Consider the following 25,735-nt stretch of genomic DNA (forward strand, 5'->3'; position numbering starts at 1 on the left):
CAGGTGGACGGCTATTGGAGCCAGCTGCAGGATCAGGGCCCATGGATAACTTCAAAGTCGCACAGGAAAACTGTGGCAAAACCAATAAGAGAACCTAGATCTGTCAGTCCTGTTTTTAACCTCCCACACAACATACACGATTCACTTAACAGTATTTTTCGGTTTTATGTTATATGAATTGTTCAAGGGTTTTTGAAGCAAGGTTTCCTCTGCTTACAGATTTTCAGATAATGTTTTGACTATATGAGGTAGCTGTACATAAAATCCCTCAAAGTAATTTTTCTACAACAGTAAACAAAAAAGGCTACTGTGCACACAGGGCTATCCGCTCCTATAAGTGGACTGGCCAAACTAAAACGTGTATCCATTTGTTACACTGGCTGCTGCTGGGGCAGTCTCGCACAGTGCCCGCCCCCAGTGTCCCAGCAGCAGGAGTTTGGGTGTGAGAGGGCTCAGGGCTGAGGTGTGGGTGGTGCTAACCTAAGGCGGGCTCCCCGGACGCGTAGTGGGTCTCAAACTTTCTTTTACTAATGACCCCTTTCACATTGCATGCCTCTGAGTGCGACCCCCCCCTAATAAATTAAACACCCTTTTAAATATATTTAACACCATTATAAATGCTGGAGGAAAGCAGCGTTTAGGGGTGGAGGTTGACAGCTTGCAACACCCCCATGTAATAACCTCACAACCCCCTGAGGGGTCCCAACCCCCAGTTTGAGAACCCCTGGGCTACAGGAACTTCCTTCCCTCAGCTCCTAGTTCTACATGATGCCTCTGCCAGCAGGCACCCACCCCCGCAGCTCCCATTGGCCACGGTTCCCAGCCAATGGGCGCTGCAGAACTAGGACTCGGGGCGAAGCAGAAGGAGCACGTGGAGCTCAGGAGATGGGTAGGGAGCTTGCCCCAGCACCACCAACCCTCCCCGCTTTCCAGCGCCCACGGTGCCCCCTAGGCCATTCCCCCGAGCCACCTCCCCCTCCCCCAAATTTTAGTCAGAGGTATATAATAAAGGTTATGGACAAGTCACAGGCCGTGAATTTTTGGTTATGCCCATGACCTGTCCGTGACTCACTAAAAATACCTGTGACTAAAACGTAGCCTTAACTATGCCTAATAACCAGGATGAAGTACACTGATGCCACCAAAAGCCTTGGTTTTGCACTGACCAAACTGCACTCCTCATTAATGCTGCCTCCCACCACACAGACACCACATTTTTGGAAAAAAGTCAATTATGCCAGGCCACCCCTGAACAAGACATTGTCGGGGAACAAGAAATTAATAGTTGGCAGTAAGTGATGCGAACAGTCAACTTGTGGCGCAGCGCACAGTCAACTTGTGCCGCAGCGCACAGTCAACTTGTGGAACTCCTTACCTGAGGAGGTTGTGAAGGCTAGGACTATAACAATGTTTAAAAGGGGACTGGATAAATTCATGGTGGCTAAGTCCATAAATGGCTATTAGCCAGGATGGGTAAGAATGGTGTCCCTAGCCTCTGTTCGTCAGAGGATGGAGATGGATGGCAGGAGAGAGATCATTTGATCATTGCCTGTTAGGTTCACTCCCTCAGGGGCACCTGGCATTGGCCACTGTCGGTAGACAGATACTGGGCTAGATGGACCTTTGGTCTGACCCGGTACGGCCTTTCTTATGTTCTTATGTTCTTATGAACTGCATTACATTTATGCTGGCCCTTCCCACAGAAGTCTCCGCTGCATGGCAAGAGTGCCACTCCCCCCATCACACCCCAAAATGGGGCACTTTGTGGGGTAGTGAAGTTTCCCCTCTCCTGGGCCAGATCTCAGCCCACCCAAACAACAAGGAACAATTAGGCTCCACCCAGCAGATGGACTGCTGGAGCTGGCCCCAGGCCTGCCACCTGAAAAGGAAATAAGTGTGGTGGTGGCCCTGGCCCCAGACCTAACACCACCCTGCTGGGATGGAAAGAACCCTCAACCCCAAACACACCCCTTTTGCTGGGTGGCAGGATACAACAGCAGAGACCTTACACATACACAGAACTCTCTTCTGGGATGACTGAGTCCAACATAACCTCCCTCTGCAAAGGATACAGCTCCCACAGCCCTTAAACAAGAACAGCTAAACTCTTCCCCTCCACCCACCCTAGCAGTCTCTCTATAGCTCATGACATCTGTTTACACCATTCCCAAGTGGAAAGTTGCCTTTGCACCTATGAGGACCATAAATTTACAGCTAGAACCTTAGGGTATGTCTAGACTACAGGATTATTCCGATTTTACAGAAACCGGTTTTGTAAAACAGATTGTATAAAGTTAAGTGCACGCGGCCACACAACGCACATTAATTTGGCGGTGTGCGTCCATGGTCCGAGGCTAGCGTCGATTTCCGGAGCGTTGCACTGTGGGTAGCTATCCCATAGCTAACCCATAGTTCCTGCAGTCTCCCCCACCCCTTGGAATTCTGGGTTGAGGTACCAGTGCCTGATGGGGCAAAAATCACTGTCGCGGGTGGTTCTGGGTACAGCCTCACCCCTCCCTCCGTGAAAGCAGCAGACAACCGTTTCGCGCCTTTTTTCCTGGGTGAACTGTGCAGATGCCATAGCACAGCAAGCATGGACCCTGCTCAGCTCAATACCGCAATCGTGGACGTTTTGAACACCTCGCGCATTCTCGTGCAGTCTATGCTGAACCAGGACCTGCAAACCCAGGCGAGGAGGCGGCGGCTACGGCAGCGCGGCAACGAGTGATGAGGACATGGACACAGAATTCTCTCAAACCGCGGGCCCCTGCGCTTTGGAGATCCTGCTGGTAATGAGGCAGGTTCTAGCCATTGAACACCGATTTTGGGCCTGGGAAACAAGCAGACTGGTGGGACCACATAGTTTTGCGGGTGTGGGACGATTTGCAGTGGCTGCGAAACTTTCGCATGCGTAAGGGCACTTTCATGGAACTTTGTGACTTGCTTTCCCCTGCCGTGAAACGCCATAATACCAAGATAAGAGCAGCCCTCACAGTGGAGAAGCGAGTGGCAATAGCCCTCTGGAAGCTTGCAATGCCAGACAGCTACCGGTCAGTTGGGAATCAATTTGGAGTTGGAAAATCTACTGTGGGGGCTGCTGTGATGCAAGTAGTCAAAGCAATCATCAAGCTGCTGCTACGAAAGGTTGTGACTCTGGGAAACGTACAGTCCATAGTGGATGGCTTTGCTGCAATGGGATTCCCTAACTGAGGGGGGGGGGGTGATAGATGGAACCCATATCCCTATCTTGGCACCGGAGCACCAGGGCACCCAGTACATAAACCGCAAGGGGTACTTTTCAATGGTGCTGCAAGCACTGGTGGATCACAAGGGACGTTTCACCAACATCCACGTGGGATGGCCAGGAAGGGTTCATGACGCTCATGTCTTCAGAAGCACTGCTCTGTTTAAACGGCTGCAGCAAGGGAATTACTTCCCAGACCAGAAAATAACAGTTGGGAATGTTGAAATGCCTGTTGTTATCCTGGGGGACCCAGCCTACCCCTTGATGCCATGGCTCATGAAGCCATATACAGGCAGCCTGGACAGTGGTCAGGAGCTGTTCAACTACAGGCTGAGCAAGTGCAGAATGGTGATAGAATGTGCCTTTGGCCATTTAAAGGCGCGCTGGCGCACATTACTGACTCGCTCAGACCTCAGCCAAACCAATGTCCCCTTTGTTATTGCTGCTTGCTGTGTTCTCCACAATCTCTGTGAGAGTAAGGGGGAGACCTTTATGGCCGGGTGGGAGGCTGAGGCAAATCACCTGGCCGCTGATTACGCGCAGCCAGACACCAGGGTGATTAGAAGAGCACACCAGGAAGTGGTGCGCATCAGAGAAACTTTGAAAACGAGCTTCATCACTGGCCAGGGTAGGGTGTGACTGCTGTGTTTGTTTCCCCTTGATGTACCCCCCCCCTTGATTGACTCATTCCCTGTAAACAACCCACCCTCCCCCTTCTATTACAGCTTGCTTAAGGAAATAAAGTCACTATCGTTTAAAAATCATGTATTCTTTATTAATTCATTATAAAAAGAGGGACAGAACTGAGCGTGTGGTTTGGGAGGAGGATAGGAGGGAAGGAAAAGGCCACTAAAAAAATTTCACAGTAATGACAGCCTTTTGGTTGGGCTGTCCACAGGGGTCGAGTGGGCGGGTGCACGGAGCCTCCCCCCACGCGTTCTTACACGTCTGGGTGAGGAGGATGTGGAACATGGTGAGGGGTGAGGGTGGTTATACAGGGGCTGCAGCAGCACTCTGTGATCCTGCTGCCGTTCCTGAAGCTCCACCAGATGCCGGACGGAGCATGTCAGTTTGATCATGCAGCAGCCCCAGAGTTGCATCCCGCCACCGCTGATCTTCCTGCTGCCACCTCTGATCTCGAGCGTCCCTCCAGTCCTCACGTTCACTGGCATCTTTCCTGTAATTTGATACCACCTCCTTCCACTCATTCAGATGAGCTCTTTCCTTGCGGGTTACTTCCATGATATCTGAGAACATTTCATCTCACGTCTTCTTTTTCCTCCGCCTTGTCTGAGCTAGCCTTTGGGATGGAGTAGGGAGGCTTGAAAAATTTGCAGCTGCATGAGGGAGGGAAAAAACGGAGAGAAGTATTTAAAAAAAGATACATTTTACAGAACAATGGTTATCCTCTTTCACAGCGAACAACACTATTCACCTTACATAGCACATGTGATTTCACTACAAGGTCGCATTTTGCATCTTAATATTGAGTGCCTGCGGCTCTGGTGTTACAGATCTCACAGACGCAGGTCCGGGCATCAGAATTCAGCTTGCATGCGGCCATGGTAAGCCACTGTCTTTCGGCTTCTGCAGCCTTCATACATACAGTGCTTTACCCCTCCCCGCACCGTATGGCTGGTATCATGAAAGCTCACTGCTAGTCACCCCCTTCCCCCTCCCTACTGCGTGGCTGGTAGCTGGGAAGATCCCTGCTAGCCAAACGCGAAAAAGCTCATCGCTATTTCACTCCTCCCCTCCCCCCGCTTGGCTACGTGCAAGGAAGGATTTCTTTTAAGCAGCAGGCCATGAGCCCAGTAGGAAAAGGGGCATCTCTGTCCCCTTAATTAAATTCCTGATTTTCAACCAGGTTACCCTGAATGATATCACTCTACTGAGGATAACACAGCGAGACATGTTTCTTGAATGCCAGCAATCACCGGGACCATACGCAGCCATGCTTTGCCATGCAATGATACCTGATTAATTGCTACATGTATGGCGTGATAAAGTGACCTACCATGGTGGACGGAACAAGGCTGCCTTGCCCAGAAACCTTCTGCTAAGGCTTTTGGAGTACCTCCAGGAGCGCTTCATGGAGATGTCCCTGGAGGATTTCCGCTCAATCCCCAGACATGTTAACAAACTTTTCTAAGTAACTGTACTGGCCGCGAATGCATCCCAAGTCCTCAGGGCAAATCAATCATTAAAAAACGCTTGCTTTTAAACCATGTTTTATATTTACAAAAGGTACACTCACCAGAGGTCCCTTCCATGGCTTCATTGTCTGGGATAGTGGCTTGGGAGGGCTGGTAGGGTAATTCCGTCTGGGTCAGAAAAAGCTCCTGGCTGTTGGGGCTAACGGAGTGCTGTGTGCTCTCTGCAAGCTCGTCCCCCTCTTCTTCATCGTCATCTTCCCCGTCCGCAGAATCCTCAGCCATGGCTCGGAATCCACGGACAGGGGTGGGGTAGTTGTGATGCAGCCCCCTAAAATTGCATGCAGCTCAGCGTAGAAGCGGCATTTTTTGGCCCCGCACCGGACCTTCCGTTTGCTTCTTTGGTTTTCTGGTAGGCTTGTCTGAGCTCCTTAACTTTCTCTCTGCACTGCACTGAGTCCCTGCTGTGGCCTTTTTCCATCATAGCCTTGGAAATTTTTTCAAATACTTTTTCATTTCGTCTTTTGGAACGGAGTTCTGTTAGCACTGAATCCTCTCCCCATACAGCGATCAGATCCAGTACCTCCCGTGCGGTCCATGCTGGAGCTCTTTTTCGATTCTCAGGAGACTGCATTGTTACCTGTGCTGATGAGCTCTGCGTGGTCACCTGTGCTGATGAGCTCTCCACGCTGGGCAAGCAAGAAATGAAATTCAAAAGTTCGCGAGGCTTTTCCTGTCTACCTGGCCAGTGCATCCGAATTCAGATTGCTGTCCAGAGCGGTCACAATGGTGCACTGTGGGATATCACCCGGAGGCCAATACCATCGATTTGCGGCCACACTAACCCTAATCCGATATGGTAATACTGATTTCAGCGCTACTCCTCTCGTCGGGGAGGAGTACAGAAACCAGTTTAAAGAGCCCTTTATATCGATATAAAGGGCCTCGTTGTGTGGACGGGTGCAGCGTTAAATCGGTTTAACACTGCTAAAATTGGTTTAAACGCATAGTGTAGACCAGGCCTTAGATTCTGCAAAAGCTGACAGCACTCATCCATGAAAGAGTCTTACTCAACCAGGGAGAGTTATTGATTTTTCTAACCATGGCTGCACAGTGTCACCGACTAAAACACAAAACACCTGTGGGTTTGTTTGTTTTTTTTGTCATCAGCTGGGAGGTCATCATAAACATATTCAAACCAAGTCATAAAACCAATACAAGGCCTAGATTGGGCTAGTATGGCCCAGCTGCACCTCTCTCAAACTGCTATCTTGTCCTCAAGAATTTAAAAAAAAAAAAAAAATTAAGTGTACCTCTAGTTCAGGGCTTGGCAACCTTTTAGAAGTGGTGAGCCAAGTCTTCATTTATTCACTCTAATTTAAGTTTTTGCGTGCCAGTAATACAATAATGTTTTTAGAAGGTCTCTTTCTATACATCTATAATATATAACTAAACTATTGTTGTATGTAAAGTAAATACGGTTTTTAAAATGTTTAAGCAGCTTAGTTTAAAATTAAATTAAAATCCAGATCTCCCCGGACTGGTGGCCAGGACCTGGGCAGTGTGACTGCCATTGAAAAATCAGCTCACGTGCCGCCTTTGGCACATGTGCCATAGGTTGCCTACCCCTGCTCTAGTTCTTAAGAGTTGAAAAAGGTGTACAACCAATGCAGAAATGTCCAAGTCCACTGAAAGCCTACAACAGTAGCTCTGAGAGGCATGAGTGGCCCCTGAGGTGTTAACTGATACCCAGAGATGATGATCTGAAAGTCAATTTTGTTAACCATTTTATTACTCATTTAAAAAGGGAGGATCGCAGATTTGCACAACTGGTCTCATTTGTTGGCATAAGTGGGTGGTGCTTGGGAGATACCACAACCACCTATGCCCCTCTCCATTGCTCCACCCCCCGCCCCTCCAGGGGAAAAAAAACAAAAACAAAAAAAACCCACAACTATCAACAGTGAAGCCCAAGGAGGCTACCATGGCCCATGGGCATATTCAAGCCACCACCACTCAACTCCAGTATCAGCCAAAAACTCAAGGAGCCCAGCAGAGGTCAGAGAGCACTCCAGATTTGTATGTCTGCACATTCTACTGTGATCAGTCTCTCATTCTGGGAATTCATATGGGCAGAGTTTATTTTGCAGGTGGAGAATTGTTTCTGCCCCCCACAAAAAACACTGCCTACCATTAATTTTCACACTGGTGACCTATACTGAAAAAGGTAAGTCCAGGACCTCAATGTTTTCACTGGAACACCACAAAGCAAGCAAATAGCCCCACATATATCTGCAGTTAACATTACCTTCCAATATATTGAACTTCCACAAATCAAGAGATGTGAAATGCTTTGATTGAGCTCTACACTTCATCAACATTTGTAGTCTGAAGTCAATAGGACTTGTGCTCCTAAGTCACTCAGTCACCTCTGCAAATCCAACCCTTAGGCGCCAAAATATAGGATTCAAAGACTAGCTTTAGGCTTTTACTTTTCAAAAATTTTGATTGATATGTATACAAAAGTTACTATAACTTCAATGTATTCAAAGTCCAAATAACTTTTCCTTGTTAACACTGAAGCAATATTGTTTTGACATAATAAAGGCTTTGCATTTAAGAAAAGGTTTTAATAAAAATAAAATTTTAGCTCTTGATGCTGCATACATGTATACACATGGGTTTTTCCTATTGAATGAAATGGGACTATTCATGTGAGTAAAGTTATAGAACTGTTTAAATATTGCAGGATCAGAATCTTAATTTTTACAAAACTACTCTAGGCAAAAACAAAATTACCTTTGCATAACTATACCTTGCCTGACCCTGCCCAGCCCACCCTCACCTCCCTAATCCACTGACCATCTCCCATGGAATGGCTCTCCTGGCTAGTGACCCATGCGAGAACTCCCTCCTGGCCCCAGATTGACTGATTCTGACTGACCTCCTGATTAACAGACCACCCATTCACACTTGAGTTCAGATCTAGACTGCCCCTAATCCACTCCAGCCACCAGGCATTATACTAGTAGTACAGGTTCTCAAGTTAGTTTATAAAATCTCAACCCAATTTAAAATAAAATTTTAAAATAACTACACCAAGCAATTTAAACCAATAATTGAAATTCTTCTACCCCAGTGGGGTTCCATGTTTACTCCTCTCAACAGCCAGATCAAAGAATTGCTCTATGACATTCCATGGCCTATTATGAAGAAAGGTCAAACTAGGTAATCATAGGAATTCCTTCTGGCTACCAGCAGTTTATAGGTAAAGTGGTTTTTTTTGCACCCTAACTGGTTACTGCCCTGGAAATAACCTGGCATCTTGTAAATATGCTCTGACTCAAAGCATCACCAATCACAAAATTCTACAACTGAAATCTTGTGAATTCTTCTTACAATGCACAAGGAAGAACAAAAACCATCTCACTCACCCCAGTTATGCTAGTACTCAATGTTGCACTCCTTACACGCAGCACCAGCACATTATTCATGCTAAGAAGAGTCCCAGCGCCAAAGAGTTCAAAATTGGCATTGCACTTAAGTTGCCAAGTAAAGGTTTTCTAAAAACACTTGACTTCCAAATTCTCCTCTCTCAGGAAGAGAGATTCTCTACTGCAATTTTGAGCTATCAAATTAGGAAACTTTGGCTGATTAGCAGTTGATTTATACTCAAAGGATCATAAACATGAAGGGAGGAAGTCAGTCAAGGGAAGAAAAAGAAAAAAGAGGCAGAAAACATTTCCTAGTTTTTCCACCACATGTTGTACAATTGTGCTCCTGTAATATCAAGGAACAGTGGAATGTATAGACAGTTAGAATCTCTTAAGCATCAACAAATCCCAACTATACTATGATGAGCAAACATTAGCCAAACAGGGGAGCTGAAAAGAACTACTTAATAAAATTAAGGCTGCTCTTGGGGTGGGGGGGGGGGGCGACCAGCTTTGTCAAACTAGACGAGACTAAAAGAGAAAATTAGTTTTGGTTACTAAGGTAGAACCTGTTGCTTTTAACATATAGAAATAATCTAGACAGAACAAACGTTTGTAAACTAGTTACATTTGCTAATGAAACAAAATTTAGGCTGTCAGAGAGCAAAACAGGGAAATCCCTAAAACTTTTCAATTTGTAGGGCAACTGAGATGATGCCTGGTGCCCTGCAAAAATCAGAGCTTATAGAAAGGCTGGAAAGAACAAAAAACTATTAAAATTATCCAAGTTTAACTCTCTGCTGTCAGTTGCAATACATACATTTCCTTTAAAACAGAAGCACATTACAATGGCTTCTTTCTTTTTGAAGCAGCATTGTTTTCAGAAGATTAAGTAAAGGACTTACTTGTAAATTTAAGCGTCAGTGCCTGATATTCTATAGTCCCCCCCAGTCAACAAAGACAATCCATTTGTGGTTGGTGGGTATGATGCAGGAGAACAAAAACCTGGCTTTCCAGGATAAAATTTCTGCTTAGCAACAGCATGACAGTATGGGAGAAGAGTTCTTGAAGCTCTAGAACCAGACTGCAATGGAAAGGGTAGGGGAAAAGACACTGGCTAGGTTCTAGTGGTATGAGAACTAGGGTCTTCACCGTCAGCAAGGAGAAGAGAAGAGTAGCAGTGGGGGGGGGGGGGGAACCACACACACCTTCCTACCCCACATCCAAATGGTAAACTGCCTAAGGAAGTAAAATCTGAAGAGCCAGTACTATCTAGAAGACTTACAAATGAAGCGTCAGCTCAACAGAGCTCATGCATGGAGACTCTCTCTTATACGCTGCTCTGGCAAAATCCCTCACTGGTCCAGATTGTACCCTGGTATGTCACACCAGGATGATAGCATATATGGAGAAGATTTATTTCCTTCACATGAGCTCTCAAAAAAAAGATGAAGGAAGGAAGGAAGGATTTGTAAGAGGAATTAAAGCTAAGTCTTCAAAGCTCAGGCAACCAGAGAATGCCAGAACACCTTCTTAGGACTTTTAGGACTTCTGTGATTCAGACGAGAGTTAAGAAGGGAGAGCCCTTATTTTTATTTATATAAATATAAATTTATATAAAACTATCTTGGAGGAGAAAACTGTGGGCTGTGCAGAGGACTACCTTCTTTTTTGGAAGATTAAACTAGGCTGCCAACTCCCCAATTCATCAGAACAAAGTGATGGCCACCAAAACCCATAGGTGCCGGCTTCCTCTGGGCCCAGGAGATGCTCAACCCCCTTCTCCGCCCCCACCCCATCCCTTCTCCCAAGACCCCACCACGCCTCTTCCCACCCAGTTCAGACCCCTCCTCCCAGCATGCCCCATTCTCACTCTTCCCCCTCCCTCCCAGAGCCTTCTGCACCCCCCAAAACAACTGATTGTGGCGGGTGGGAGGTGCTGAGGGGGGGCAGGGGAAGAGAGCTGGCTGCCAGTGGGTGCTAAGCAGAGCTGGAAGACCCAGGGCTGGAGCACCTACAAAGTCAGCACCTATGCCAAAACCACCACCACTTTCCATGAAGAGGGATTAAGATCTGGCTCAGAAAAGGATTAGAAAAAAGAACTGCAGGAACCAGATTAGAGGATTCATGGAGAGATACAAGGATTTTAGTGGGGTTTAAAGTAGAATTTCACCTCATTGCCTCAAGATTTCTTGAGAGACCATTTACTGAACCCCTCAGAATGCTTGGCATGAAGGTCTTGAGTTAACTAGCAGTACTCTTCTTGAGCCCATACTGATAGAGATCAAGGGCAAAGAAAAAGTCTCTCTGTCCTTATCCCTGGGACCAGCACAAGATCAAGCAATATGTGGAAGATAGACTTCTTGTGGCAGTAGAGGGGGAATTTTTAAAATCTTTGAAACTCCCAGGGATTTTAAGGACTAGTCAAGAGTCAGGCCCTAAGCTTGCAGAACATAGAGACAAGGGTTCAGTACTGGGCCTGGATTCAGGAGGCTGTCTATTATTCCCCCCACCCCCCATCTCCAATCACCTCTCCCCAATCAAGTGGAGTAGGTCCATGAAGTAGAGTCACTCAGCCTACCAGCACCAAGAGGCACCCTCCTCTTTTCATAAAATCATAGAAACGTAGGACTGGAAGGGACCACGAGAGGCCATCTAATCCAGTCCCCTGCACTCATGGCAGGACTAAGTATTATCTAGAGCAGGGGTAGGCAACCTATGGCACGAGTGCCAAAAGGCAGCATGCGAGCTGATTTTCAGTGGCATTCACACTGCCCAGGTCCTGGCCACCGGTCCGGGAGGCTCTGCATTTTAATTTAAATTTTAGATGAAGCTTCTTAAACATTTTAAAAATCTTATTTACTTTACATACATTTAGTTATATATTATAGACGTATTTGTAGAAGGTCTCTTTCTATGTTAAAATGCATTACTGGCACGTAAAACCTTAAATTAGAGTGAATAAATGAAAACTCGGTGCAGCACTTTTGAAAGGGTGCTGAGCCCTGATCTAGACCATCCCTAACAAGGGGTTTGTCTAACCTGCTCTTAAAAATCTCCAGTGATGGAGATTCCACAAACCCACTAGGCTATTTATTCCTATGCTTAACCACTGACAGTTAGGAAGTTTTTTCTAATGTCTAACCTAAACCTCCCTTACTTAAGCCCATTGTTTCTTGTACTATCCTCAGAGGTGAAGAACAAGTTTTTCTTCCTCCTCTTCCTTGTAACACCCATTAAGTACTTGAAAACTGTCATATTCCTCTCAGTCTTCTCTTCTTCAGAATAAACGCACACACATTTTTTCAATCCTCCCCTCACAAGTCTTGTTTTCTAGACTTTTAATCATTTTTGCTGCTCTCCTCTGGACTTTCTCCAATTTGTCCATATCTTTCCTGAAATGTGGCACCCAGAACAGGACGCAATACTCCAGTTGTGGCCTAACCAGCGTGGAGTAGAGTGGAAAAATTATTTCTCATGTCTCATGGTTCTTTAAGATTTTCTGGAGAAGCAAAAGGGTTTGAAAGGAAGGCCTGTTTAACCAGCTGATAATGAACGCATTCCAGGCCAGAGCTCCCTAGGTTTGGGATCTGTTGCAGGGACTGGGGAACCTGATAGTTCTGGGGGAGATTGCAAATAGGTTACATGATAGTGACCTAGTCTGCTGATACCCACTGGAAAACTTCCCTGTAGAGTTTACATTTGCCTGGATGGATGAGCTAATGGCCATAGCCATTAAATTGGCTGGACACATGAAGAGCCTCCAGAGATGCAGATTTTCCCTCTACTTAATGCAAAAACAGGACAGACTTACTCATGAGGCACCAGTTCTTGGTTCAAGTAGGCTATCACTGGTGAGTTCTCCAAACTGATCATGATTTATTGGACTGGATGGTATTTCAGAGAAACCAGAGCAAGCCTGACAACCCTAACTTCTAGTACACTGCCTCTCCCTGAAAGAACTAAACCTTCTGAACATACCCCAAGTGGGAAATGAGCATCATATCCACTGGCATCTATGAGGAGGGGAGGAAATCCTTCAATGAGGACTTGAGTCAAGAGAAACTGACCCATCCATTCAGGTCTGAGAGGGCTTCCCTGACAGGAGGGCCTCCAGTTTGAATTCCAGGAGATCCCCAGTAGGTGAAAGACTAAAACATACCAGTTGTTGGCAGGCTGGCCACCAGGGTCACCTGTAAGGATATGCAGCTCCGGATGGATACCTCTGTAAGATTAAAAGCTCAAGTTGCTTGCAAGCCTGGAACTGCATTACCGAGAGTAAGAGCTCTCTTCTCCTCTTCTTTATCTACTATGACTCCAAAATGGGGTGAGGGAGCTTTTCTCCTGGTTCACAAGCAGCCCAGAGTTTCAAATGTGAGGAGGTATCCATCTGGATGCTGCCTATTTAGCACCTTTGGACACAAATCCCTGAAAGAGACCAGACATATAAGGCATTAAACAGACAGTTCATCTGAGAGCAGCTGCTAATTACCATCAGCATTTTGTTGGACGCTCCGGGAGACAGAGGCAAGCACAAATGGTAGTGTGGTCTACCGCTTTATAGTCAGTTTGCTGAAAACCTCATGAACGTCTGGTAAGCTGGGATAATGGACAGGTTTAGAAACAATTGCTGAGGCCAATGGACAACAGGAAGTCCCTTGGTCATTTGCCCCTGGGGACAGAGTATAACAGAGACTCCATCTTTAACTGCTGTATTTAATAATTGGGTCAGTTATGACAGGACTAGGCTCAGCCTCATTCCTCAGATCATTCATAGACATGAAAGTACCTTGAGAAGATCCATACCTGTTTGGTCCAAGGAATTGGCAAGATGGCTCCTAGCAGATGGGAGAGGGTTTGGGTCACAGCGGGTCTGGTCTGACAAAGGGCAGAAGCAAGGGTAAAACTCCATTAAGTAGCTTACAAAAGCTATTTCGAGGACTCAGGAGATTCTAAAACAACCATGCCGGCAACAATAAATCCTTCCTCTTGGCACCTCTGACTCAGGAGGATCAGAAGGAAAGAAATAAAGCTGATTACACCCTCTTTAAATTAAGGCTCAGGCTTGAAGTTTGTTGCTAGAGCTTGTTAGTGTTAAACTTGTGCCCGACTACAGGTCAGCAGAGAGAAAAAATTAGGCTTATTCCTCTGGAATTAGGAAAATGGAGAGGGGATTATTTGCTCTTGTTTTTAAAAACTGCTGGAGTAAAGAGATTTTTTTCTGTCTGAAAAATCTTGGTAAACAAAAATTTTGGCCAGCCCTGAATATTTTTGGGCCATTGAAAGAAGAGAATATATTCTCTTTCTTCAGAAATGCACCCAGATGGGGTTGGAATTAAGGAAGCTAGAACGTTGTCTGTTAGTTGAATGGAGTCCTGGAATATGTGGCTTAGGTTCTTCACTAGCAGAAGACATATGGAGAATTTCCTACAGACTAACCCTGCAAGTGGTGCAGGTGGTCCTGGATAATTTAAATGTCAGCTATGGTAGGTCACTATAGGCAAACAGACGTCAGTGGGTGTGGAACGCCGCCCTAATTATGGAACAAGTACAGTGGGCAAAAGCAGGAGACAGAGCTTCCTTTCTGTTTCTGCTCTCCAGTATATCTGAAGGCCAGATGGGTAAGGTGGAGCAATTAGCAAAATCTTTACCCAACAGGCTCCGGCTGCCTTTCCACAGGGAAGAAGCAGAGAGAGAAGGAGGAGGAGGAGGAGCCTGGAAGAGGGGGCTGGGTGCCAGAATCTTCTCTATACATTGGCTCCCTGCCTGACAGACAGAAGGAGGAACACCCAGTGTCTGCACTGGCAGAAGCAGCATCCCAGACAATTGAAATTCAACCCATGCCAAGTTATAATTTGAAAAGCAAGTAAGGTCTTCATAGGCCAGTAAAAACATTAAATAGGAGTTCAAAGTATGAAAAATTAATAAAACAGCTTGTTTTTTCAATAAGATCAATTTGTAGGGACAAAGTGAAAAAGAAAAAACATACAAAAGAATGACTCTTGGCATAAAAATCTAATGCAGAGAACTATTACTCAACTGTGTGTTTTTTTTAAAGGCATTCAAGAGGCCTAAGAAAATATTAAAAATGAATACATATCAAATGACATATTGTCTTTTCTGATTCGCCCAGAACACAGGAAAGCCAAATAGCTATACCTGTGTTATAGATACCCACTATCTGTCACAAACCACTGCACATCCATGTCTATGCAGAGTATGCTCTTGCAAATGATCAACCCACATCCCTTGTTTTAAAAACAGCCCCTCTTTATTAGTACATGAGTATGTGGGGGAGAGAAGGTAAGTGTAAGCCACCACACTAGTCCCAAAATAGTTATCTGTGATGCTCTTTAGAAGTTCAATTCATTTAGCTCTAAATCACACTTTCTGCCATCCAGCCCAGAAAACTTATTGTTGAAAACCTAGGGTACATTCCTAATGGAATATGTTTTGCCTATGGGCCAGGTACTTCCATCCCCTCATGCAGATGAAGAGAAGCAAAAGGATATGGAGTAACAAGTGGCTCCATTGCACACTTCTCTTCCCATATTGCTGGGAGCCCTCTGAAGCCGCTCCATGTAAATGTAGTACAGAGACATAAGAACTGCCATTCTAGGTCAGACCACGGTCCATTTTGCCTAGTACCCGGTCTCCAATGGTGGCCATACTACAGCTTCAGTAGGAATGTATAGAACAGAGCAATTATGGGAGTAATCCAGCCCTGTCTTCCAGTAGTCAGAGGTTTAGGGTCACCCCAAGCATGGGGCACATCCCTGACCATCTTAACTAATAGCCATTTATAGACCTATCCTCCATGAATTTACCCAGTTCTTTTGGGAATCCAGTTATACTTTGGCCATCCTATGGCAATGAGTTCCACAGATTAGCTGTGCATTTTGTGAATAAGTACTTCCTCTTGTTTGTATTCAATCTACTGCCTCTTTATTTCATTTGGCAATGGCAGGTTTTTGTATTGTGTGAAAGGGTTATATCACTTCTCTATTCATTTTCTCCACACCATTCATGATTTTATAGACCTCTATCATGCCCCCCTTTAGTCAGTTCTTTTCTAAGCTTATCAGCCCTAAATCTTTTCAGTCTGTCTTCACATGGAAGCTGTTCCATACCCTTGACCATTTTTTTCCACTACTCTGAAACTCTACAGGAAGCAGAGCTGACATTTAAACGCATGCTCTCCTCTGGACTCATGCAAATTTTCTATCGGAAATACATATGGTAGTTAAAGCTTGCAGAAACAGCAATACTCTACTCTGTGACTTCTATTCCCACTGGAGCAGGAAGTTAATACACAGCTATGGTGGAATGCCAATGGACTGTACCACTCTTAACATAACCCTGATGCCAGAAGAAAATGGATCCAAACAGCTTCATGGAAAAGGCTAACCCAGGATCCACACAGCAGTACTCTAACATCTCTCTGGACCCTTGGGATATGCATGCAGCACACCTCACGTATGAGTTCACAACCCCACCTATCCATCACCAACATTTAAAAGAAATTTGCAACTCCCGTTTTGCAAGGCAAACTTCAGCGTTCCCACAGTATTATTTTATTTATTACAGCAGCATCTAAAAGCCCGAACTGAGATCAGGCCCCCCACTGTGCGGGACACTATATAAACATAATAAGAAACATGACCTCACACTAGGTTCCCTCCAAGACCCCACAAAGGGGAATATCAAGGTCTGCATTTGGTCCCACCAGTCTGAAAGCTCAGTTTACTTCAGGGGTCTCAAACACACAGCCCGCGGGGTTATTTTCTGTGGTCCAAAAAGCTCCTCCCCCCCCCCCCCATTTGCCTAGAACGGCTCCGGCCTGACATGCACCAGGGGCAGAGGAACCGCGGCCAATGGGAGCTGCTGGGGGCGTTGCCTGAAGCAACAGCCACACACACCTCTGCGCCCCTCCTTCTCCAGGTTCCGTCAGCTTCCCAGAGCAGCGCAGAGGCAAGGCAGGCAGGCAGGCAGCCTGCCCTGCCCCCAGTGCGCGTCGGGCCAGAGCCCGCCCCCGAACCCCCTGCCCTGAGCCCCCTGCCACACCCTGCACCCCAACCCAATGCCCTGAGCCCTCTGCTGCACCCCCAACCCCCTGCCCTGAGCCCCCCGCTGCACCCCTCCTGCACCCCCAACCCCCTTCCCTGAGCCCCCTGCCACACCCCTCACCCCAACTCCCTGCCCTGAGCCCCCACGGTGAGTGCAGAGAGGTTGGGGAAAGGATGCCCCCCCCCACCCCTGCACTCACCTGTGGCGGGAAGCTGAGCAACACAGCCCCAGCCTGCCTCGCTTTCCTTGCCCCAGCCCCAGCCATGTCAGGGGGGGGGCGGCTGGGGAAAGGTCCTGCACTCACCTGCGGCAGGAAGTGGAGCACCATGGCTGGGAGCTGGCTGAGTGGAGCTGGCTGGGGCTGGGCTGCTCCACTTTCGCCACTGCTGGTGAGTGCGGGGGGGGGGGAGGGGAGGGAAACCCCTTCCCCCAAGTCCCCTCCCTGGCCTAGCCCAACACCCTTAACATGCTGCTCAGAGCAGCGTGTCAGAGCTTTACTGTGTTGTACGTGAACCCATGTTTTATCAGGTCGCGTTATATTGAGGTAAAGGTGTACTTTCTTTTTCTCCAGCATAAGAAATCATACTTTAGTATGGTGTATATACACCACCACAGATTTAGATCAAAGAGGGGCCTTTAAAATATACTAGCCCTGTCAAAGTCTAGCTTTCAATGTGAAAGGCCGGTTGGCTACATTTTGGTAAATCAAATTCCAAGATTATTCCTTGGACACACCTTGTACAACCATTCTGTGAACTATTCCAACTTTCAGTTAAGAAGTTGCACCACATTTTTTCTTTCAGTACTAACCTGCATACTTATGGAAAATAAGTAAAGCAGCAAGATGAACAATGTAAGACACATTTAAATAATTTATTGAAGGGATGGTTATTTTAACATAAAGTCATGCAACTGGTAGTTACATACAGGACACTGCCACATTAAACTATATTGTAAGAATTCACCTATACAACTATTATGGGGGCCAGATCCTCAGCTGCTACATGTCAGCCCAGCTCTGTTATTTGAGTGGAGCTACACAGGTTTCCAGAAGCTGATGTAAAGACAGTAAAATCTAAGCAGCATAAATTAGCAGTACGTCTTTATACCTGAATTTGCTTCATATAGTAAAAGCTCAATTCTTGTAACACCACTTGACATCAGAGGACTGATTTGTTGGACATATGTTCAAAAATCAAATTTAGATCTATCAGCATTTCTCAGTGGTACAATAAAGGCTAACTTTTCCAGCACTATGACCTATTTGACCATTTGCTTGCCCTGAACATGAGTCACTATCCCTACACTACCAGTGGAGATTTCCTCCTGAGAACACAGATCATGAAGATCAGACATATTATTAATGTGTTTGTTTGCTTCAAAATGATTCACCTCAGTGTAGAATACTGGAATTACAGCAAGAATTCCTAAAAGGTACTTGTAATGAGGAAGCTCTCAGTGGTTTGCATTAAAAAAAAAAAAAAAGTCACATGGTAAGCAATACTCCTGACTTCCTATTCCAATTCTAGGGCCTGATGTACCATGCACTTTTCATACATGAGCAATATCACTGAAATAAATGGGTAATTTTGCTTGAGCACCCCCCCCCCCCTCCATCTACATATAATTTTGCAGGCTCAGGCTTCTAGTCAGCGTCACTTTGCCGTCAGCTCCATAGCGGAATTGCTTCTGTACAACAATGTAGAACAAGACTCAAGCTAGGCTGAGAGGAGAAAGGAACGAAAGAAATCAATGTGAAAACTGCTAAAAAGGAGGATTGATGCCGTTTGCAGCCCCCATAATTGTCAAAAGAAATGTGTATGTTATGCATAAAGTCAGAAGTGAGCACTAATAAAATGCATCTGAAGTTCAAAACCACTCTGCAATTAATCCATTAAAAAAGCCACTGAGATGAATAATTCAAGCTGAGTGGGATACCAGATGGCAGAGTAGGAAAAATTCTAGTGAAGTTTCCAAAAGCACACCACAACCTCCAAGTGAGGAATGACCAAGGACTCCCTTCAGGTATTTTTTATGCCATTGATGCTCTCTCATCATCTCATCCTTTAAAATCTTGGGATGAAAACAAAGGGATAAGTTTTAGAAAGAAGTCAGAGCCATTAAACACCTCTGCCGGAAGTATAAGGGCCACCTGGTGACAAAGCAGATATATGATGGTCAAGAGAATTAAAATGGGCTGAGAACATTCTTCAGGACATTGAGAGCCACGAAAGATCGCATGGTAGAAGGAAGAGGAAGCAACACATTGATCTGACATCTTTAGTTCAGTTCCTAGATGCATGTATTAACTTCAGCTCACAAACAACCACAGTTCTAAGGCAGAGTATAACTAAAATACATTTAAAAAAAAAAAAAAAGACTTAAGACTACATTAGAAATATATTAACAATAGATATCATTAGTGTTACTATCGTTGTGAAATTGTGTCTGATCCATGCATTATAGTACAAAACTACACACACAAAGAAGCGAACTGTTTGAATTCTACTGATTTTTATGCCAGGATTATAGCAACATCATAACATTACTTTATCAAGCTGGTGGAATAGGTGACAAAAAATAATCATTTCATCTCCAAAAGTGCCCAAGCACAAACCCCCCTTTTCCACATAGCTCCTCTTCCCTATCTTAAAAAACAAAACCAGAAACAACCCAAACACTTCACAACAGCATATACAGCAATGCAGGCATCACCTTTCAGAATGTGTTAGTCAAAGATTCATTCACAAACAGTTAAATTAATCCCAAACTATTCCAAATTATAACAAGCAACTTCATATAAAACCAAAGGAAAACTGGAATAGTCATTTATTTGGATTTTGTTTTCACATCTATATTTGCCTTCATTTTCCACACTTACCTGGTCTTTTTCATGGGGTAGAAGGCTTACGGGAGGAAGAGAAGCTGGGAAAGCACTGGAATATTTTGGAGTTCCTTTACTGTCCAAACTACCATAATTCACCCTATATTGAGGTCCATCCTTTAGTAACCTCCCATTATTTACAGCACGCTTGGCCCCCAGCCGTAATCTCTGCTGAAAGACAGGGTTGTTGAAAATACTTGCTAGGTCATTTTGACTTCTCAAATATTTCTCTATGTTTTTCAGAGAGGAGCCATTTGGTTCCTGAAGCCCTTCGATTGCTCTTCTCAATAGTTTATTCCAATCCACATTACGAAGCTCATTAGCGGCTCCTCTAGATCCCTTAACAGATTTAGGAAGAGTGCCAGGTTTAACAGATGAAAAACGCCCAGGATTATCTGGGTCCTTGTAAGATGCAAGGCCTTTGTTGGTAACTTTAAGAATAGAGCCATCTTGAACACTTAGTTCCAACTGTTCCGAAACAGTTCTCTTATCTAATCCATGTGAAGCGCACACAGCATGACAAATTCTTTCTTCAGATGGCCTTTGCTTTTGCTTTTTAACCTTTTGTATAGCCTCAAGAATCCACTCTGTATAAAGTGGGTTTGCAAGTTTTACCATGGTTGACCAATAATATCTTCCAGCCAAAAGTTACCCATAGAGGTTCCTCTTTATTCTTTTAACAAATCTTTCAAAGGTTATTCACAACTCTCAAACAATCAGAGGGTTCCACATGCTGTTTAGCAGCTTCTCATAAATATCCATCCTTCATGAATCAGAAGAGACTCAGAAACACGTGCTGACTGAAATTCCTTATTATTTTACCAACTTGGAAGTCTAGAAAGACTGTTCCTGGTGGTACGGGTACATCCTTATCAGGGAAGATAAAAGCTTTAGAGAGAGAAGAAAACAAACAGTTAATGCTGAAATAGATACAAATTAGCAATGGTGTCTTTTTTTTAGCTTGGAGATGCTCCAGTAATGAAGCCTCCATGTGACTTTTTTTAAAAACAGCACTTTCTTTGCAATATATGTGTTTAAGAATTCCGCACTTCCCTCCCCTTTTAGAAAGTGATCCACAGAATGCATGAATTTCTACTCATACCCAGTGTACCTGTAATTTTTAAGAGTCCCAATTCCCCAACCAATTACTCACTGCTTAGTTCTTAAAAGGATTCAATTCAGTGAAGTCTTTCCTGGTGGAACACTAGTGGTCATTAGACCTTCTTGAAGCCCACCACTGTAAAAAGTAAACACCATACATATGCACTATGGTCTTGTAATTAATGAAGAAAGGATTAGCTGCACCTGTTAGGCAATTCATTGATAAAGTGCCCTTTGTCAAGCACTCCCTCCTTTTCAACAGGTTACAAAAATTAAAAACTACCTGTTTTGTCTGATTAGTTTATATATTAGTTTAAATCACAACCACCACCAAAACATGAACACTATATGACTGATATAGTGCCCATAACAAGTATCAATGTCACAGTATGTACAGGGATAACCATACACCACTGAGCTACCATTACATCTGAGGCTGAAAACAAGGGCCTACCTGTGCCAGCACTACCAGAGCGTCTTAGGAAGGAGGAACTTTGCCATTGGAGTGACAGGACGAGTCTGAGATAGGCATAATGTAATTACATTTATAATTCCTATTTTCAGTATGAACACATATAGAACACTTGACTTAAACGTACTATGTGCCATTTATATGTGGCATTTGTCTCAAGACACAAATTTGCCCCAGTTTCTTCTATTAAGTGAGCGATTACATGGCCTCCAAAGTCAGCTGAAGTTTAGAATACCATAAATAGTTTCTTGGTAACTCATTTTGTGTCAAGGTGTTAAGCAAATAAATATACCCAGACACGGAGATAAAAATATACTTCATTGTTAAGATTATTGTGTCTCATGACAATCTTCAAATCTTAAAAATAGGTGTTTATAAAAAAAAAGTTAACCGACCACTTCTGAGGACATACCCTATTATATGCCAGCTTTAAACAACAAACACCACTTGATAGGATTAATACTTTGATAAGAGATAAAGTAGAAAATAATAAATACCACCACATAGAATAGAACTCAACATTTAAACTGACTGTTCTCTTGAAAAGTAGATGATTCTCCAATTCTCCAGAAAAATCTAAATTTAAACAAATATATGTATGTGTCAGCTGTTGAGGCAGCACACAATGACAACACCAAAGTGCAAAGCCAATATTAAAATCTCATGTAAAAAAAGTGGCTTTTGCAATCAACTCTGTCTATCCAATAATAATGAGCTCACCTTGTTCTTTTAAATAAAAAATATTCTTGATCTACAATACAACTGAAAATTGAGTATATGGTATATTGTATTAGCAGAAAATGGAATTGAAATTCCACAGGTTACATTTATCTAGCAGCTGTAATTATTCTAATCTTCTTACAAGGTTGTAAGTAATTTTCAAGAGGAGCAAATAGGCATTTGTTGGGTCTTACATTTTTCTTCTTTCTTTAAGTTTCAACTCCAGATCAGGTCTCATGTGGTACTGCCCAGCAGGATTAAATAGTGGAAGTGTGGCCAGTTACTGATGAATTTAAATGGCTCTAGACCAGCGGTTCTCAAACCATGGTCCACAGACCACCAGTGGTCTGTGAGCTCCTTTCAGGTGGTCCATAGTTAGTTCCCTCTAAGGTGAGACAATGAAGGACCCACCCACACAATTCTTGCAGCCGCACAGGCATGGGTCCATAACTTAGGTGCCTCGACCCTGGAGAAGACACACATGTAAGGTGAGGTGGTGGTGGTGGCCTTGGGGAAAATAGGGGGTAGGTGGGAGGGGGCAGTGCGCAGTGGGGTGAGAAGAGGGGGCAAGGGGAATTTGGGATGTGCAGGGCTGCAGTGGCCAGAGAAAGAGGTGACTTTCTCCAGCTCCAGGGCTGCAGCTGCCAAGGAGAGACAGCCCTCCTTCCCCACCTCAGCTCTGTGGCGGGGGAGAGACCCCACCCCTGCTTCCCAGCCCCAGCTCGGGGGCTGCTGTGGTGAGGGAGAGAAGGGAGACACCTCCCTCCGTCCCGCTTCCCAGCCCCAGCTTGTGGGCTGCCGCAGCGGGGAAAAGAGGGCACATCCATTGCATTAGAAAGGTAAGACTACTGATATTAAAATATGAGCTGTGTGCTTGTATTTGTAGGAAAAGAACTTAATAAATTTAAAAAAAAATTATATATAGCACTTTTATCCAAAACGCTTTAGGTTTGGTTGGGGCTTAAGTAGTTCTGAGATTACAAACACAAATTCAACAGACGGCCAAAATAAAAAGACATTCTGAATAAAAAAAGAATATATATTATATATATAGGATTTGGATATCACACTGACTCCTATACTGAAGCTTGTTGATCTAAACAGATTGGCTAGTGAAAAGGTAGCCCCACCCATTCAAAGTTTAATTCAAGTCCACACTACTACACAATCCACATTACCTATTACTGTTTGAGAACTGTTCTGCACATTTGAAAACAGTTTTCAGACTGCTGTAGCTAGAAGTGTTTAACTATAAATTGATATTCCATTGTGGAAAGGGTTAAGTTTAAGACAGAATGTCTACTCATGGGAGCCATGCTCTGGTTAACTACACAAGGAAGGTTCTAATACAGTTTCATTTTGGAACCACGTAGTACGTGGATGAGAACTGTGGGTGAAGACCATTTCAGACATAGCTGCAACGCTCAAATAGGGAGAGAGCTTTAGGCTGAAAACAGCCCATGCTTTAATTTTTGAGCATTTCTGAACCCTGGAAACTGTCTTAAAAAAAAAAACCACAAGTAAATATACCTTAGAAGTCACATTAACACCATTTTATAAGGCTTGCCCATATCCTGTAATAAAATCTTGAGGGAATTCCTTGCAGTGGCAAGGGATTCCTATACAGCTACGAGTCCTGTGGCACCTTATAGACTAACAGACGCATTGGAGCATGAGCTTTCATGGGTGAATACCCACTTCGTCGGATGCATGTCCACAGCTACATTTCTTTTTAAAAGGAGAGGGGGAGAGAGAGAGAGAGAGAGAGAGTGTTATTGAGTTGTGTAGCTCTACCACAGATTTTCCATGGAGATAAAGGTCAGTGCCTTAATTAAGCCCTCAAAACCATAACTGCCGAGTCATACAAATTTGCCACATTTTAAATCTACTCAAGTTTATACAATATTAATGTCGTATGAACTACCATATCATTTCCATTAAATTCCAAACCACAGCAGTGTAAGTTCTGTTCTAACCTCTGAGGATACTGATGAAGCATATCAATATGAATGCTGTAACCTGTGAGTTACAGGAATTTTTATTAGCCAATGGCTGTGGCAGAGGTGTGTGCAAGCTATAGGCTACTGCTAATTCTGACTACACTGCTGTGACACTCTTGCAGCAAGCAGCAGGGTCACATTTTTACCTGTTTACTTTAAATTCCCTCTGTCACACAACCTCCTGCATGCTAGCACCTACTATACCAACACTGGTGGAGTGTATCCAGAAGTCCAGGAGAATTTCCACTGCATATGACAACGTTTTCTCAATGGAGAAACAAGACATCTAAAATTTACTTGCTCCAGAGGTCCAGCAGAGCCTGAGTTTGTTAAGCTTCAAGGCAATACTTGTGCAGTAAGGCTTCTGAATGACTTGTTTAAAAATTTAACAAATAATGAGTGTTATTCTGTTGGTTTATCATGGAGTGTATTTAATTAGGCAAAGCACACAGACACCTTCACAATGGGCATCAAAAAGGTCTACTGTAAATGAAATACTTAATAGCAAACAAAAATTCTCCTCAGAATATAGCCCAGTTCAGTGCTTTTGTGTCTGGCTTGCCTGACTTGGTAGGCGTTTTAACTTTTTTTTTTTCCTCCAGAAATTGGAAATACTGGTAGCAATTATTAAGCCAAGTCTAAGACAACCAAAAATCAGATATGGTCTTTCAGATTCAATCCCCCAGTACATACTGAGCAAAATACGACTCCAAGAGTCTTTTCAAAGTTAAAACAAGTGAATACTGCAAGATTCAAAATAAAGCTACATTAATAATTTTGCAAATTACGCTTCTCTAGCACTGCTAAATCCAGATCAAAGTCACATACATTTAAAACTCAAAACTGCAATTGTTATTTGGCTAAAAGTTTGTTAGCAACTTCATTTTATTATGTATAATAGAATTACCAATCTTCTTGGTGTCCACATTAATCTTCCAAAAAAAATCATCATTAAGTAATATTCTATTAAGACTTTCACAAGCTCCAACAAAGCAAGGATTAGTTTCACCACCATAATCTTAAATTGGGAGGGACCAGTTCCAAGTCTCTTGGTGGCAGGCATTAACTTAGTGGTTTAGCAGCCTCACACTGTGTATTATGGTTTCAGTTTCTCAAATGCTCAATTATGCTTTGTTTTGAAAGTCATAGCAACTTTGATTACTTTTAAAATGCAGTATTTTAGCAGCCAAGTGGTTAGGAGTCAGTAATCCTTTATATGTTCACAAAATGTAGCCAGACATTAATATTGAGCATGCAGATACAGGAGCTCTGGAAAACACAGTATCTTACCTTGCAGTACAAAAAAAAAAAAAAAAAAAAACCACACACACATCTCTTTTCAATGGTTGGCCTGTGTTTAAGTCATAAGCTAGGCTAGATCCAAAATAGCTGTAAGATCATAGCTTTATTTTAAAAATTAAGTTAAGTTGTGAAAAACAAATCTACTGTAAGGCTAAAGCTAATTAAAAAATACCTTGACTGAACATGTCATTACAGGATTATAGGATTAGTGACTATACTCAAGAATGACATCTTCCTTTAGCCCAAACTAGTATCTGGATCATTCAGAAACAATTCTAGTTTCAGAAAACAAATTGTTTGCTTAAATGGAAATAAGTTTTAATGTAGCTGTTCTTTTTAATAAGAAAAACAACAAGCT

The 25,735-nt window shown here is 43.9% G+C and overlaps 1 protein-coding gene across 11 annotated transcripts in view; it reads right to left on the reverse strand.

The window, feature by feature from the left end:
- KAT6B (lysine acetyltransferase 6B) overlaps window positions 1–25,735 on the reverse strand; it is a 226,076-nt gene that overhangs the window by 182,997 nt on the left and 17,344 nt on the right. For 9 of the 11 annotated variants that reach the window (XM_039480888.1, XM_039480885.1, XM_039480884.1 and 6 more), the window contains exon 2: window positions 19,780–20,670. In XM_039480888.1, the coding sequence (XP_039336822.1) occupies window positions 19,780–20,400 (621 nt within the window). In that variant the 5' untranslated portion in view covers window positions 20,401–20,670. Of the gene's footprint in view, window positions 1–19,779; window positions 20,671–21,337; window positions 21,403–25,735 lie in introns of those variants that run through there. The other 2 variants (XM_039480883.1, XM_039480895.1) reach the window with 2 other exon arrangements.

The sequence above is a fragment of the Mauremys reevesii genome, linkage group 7 (genome assembly GCF_016161935.1).
Source record: "Mauremys reevesii isolate NIE-2019 linkage group 7, ASM1616193v1, whole genome shotgun sequence".
NCBI classification, from domain to species: Eukaryota; Metazoa; Chordata; order Testudines; family Geoemydidae; genus Mauremys; species Mauremys reevesii.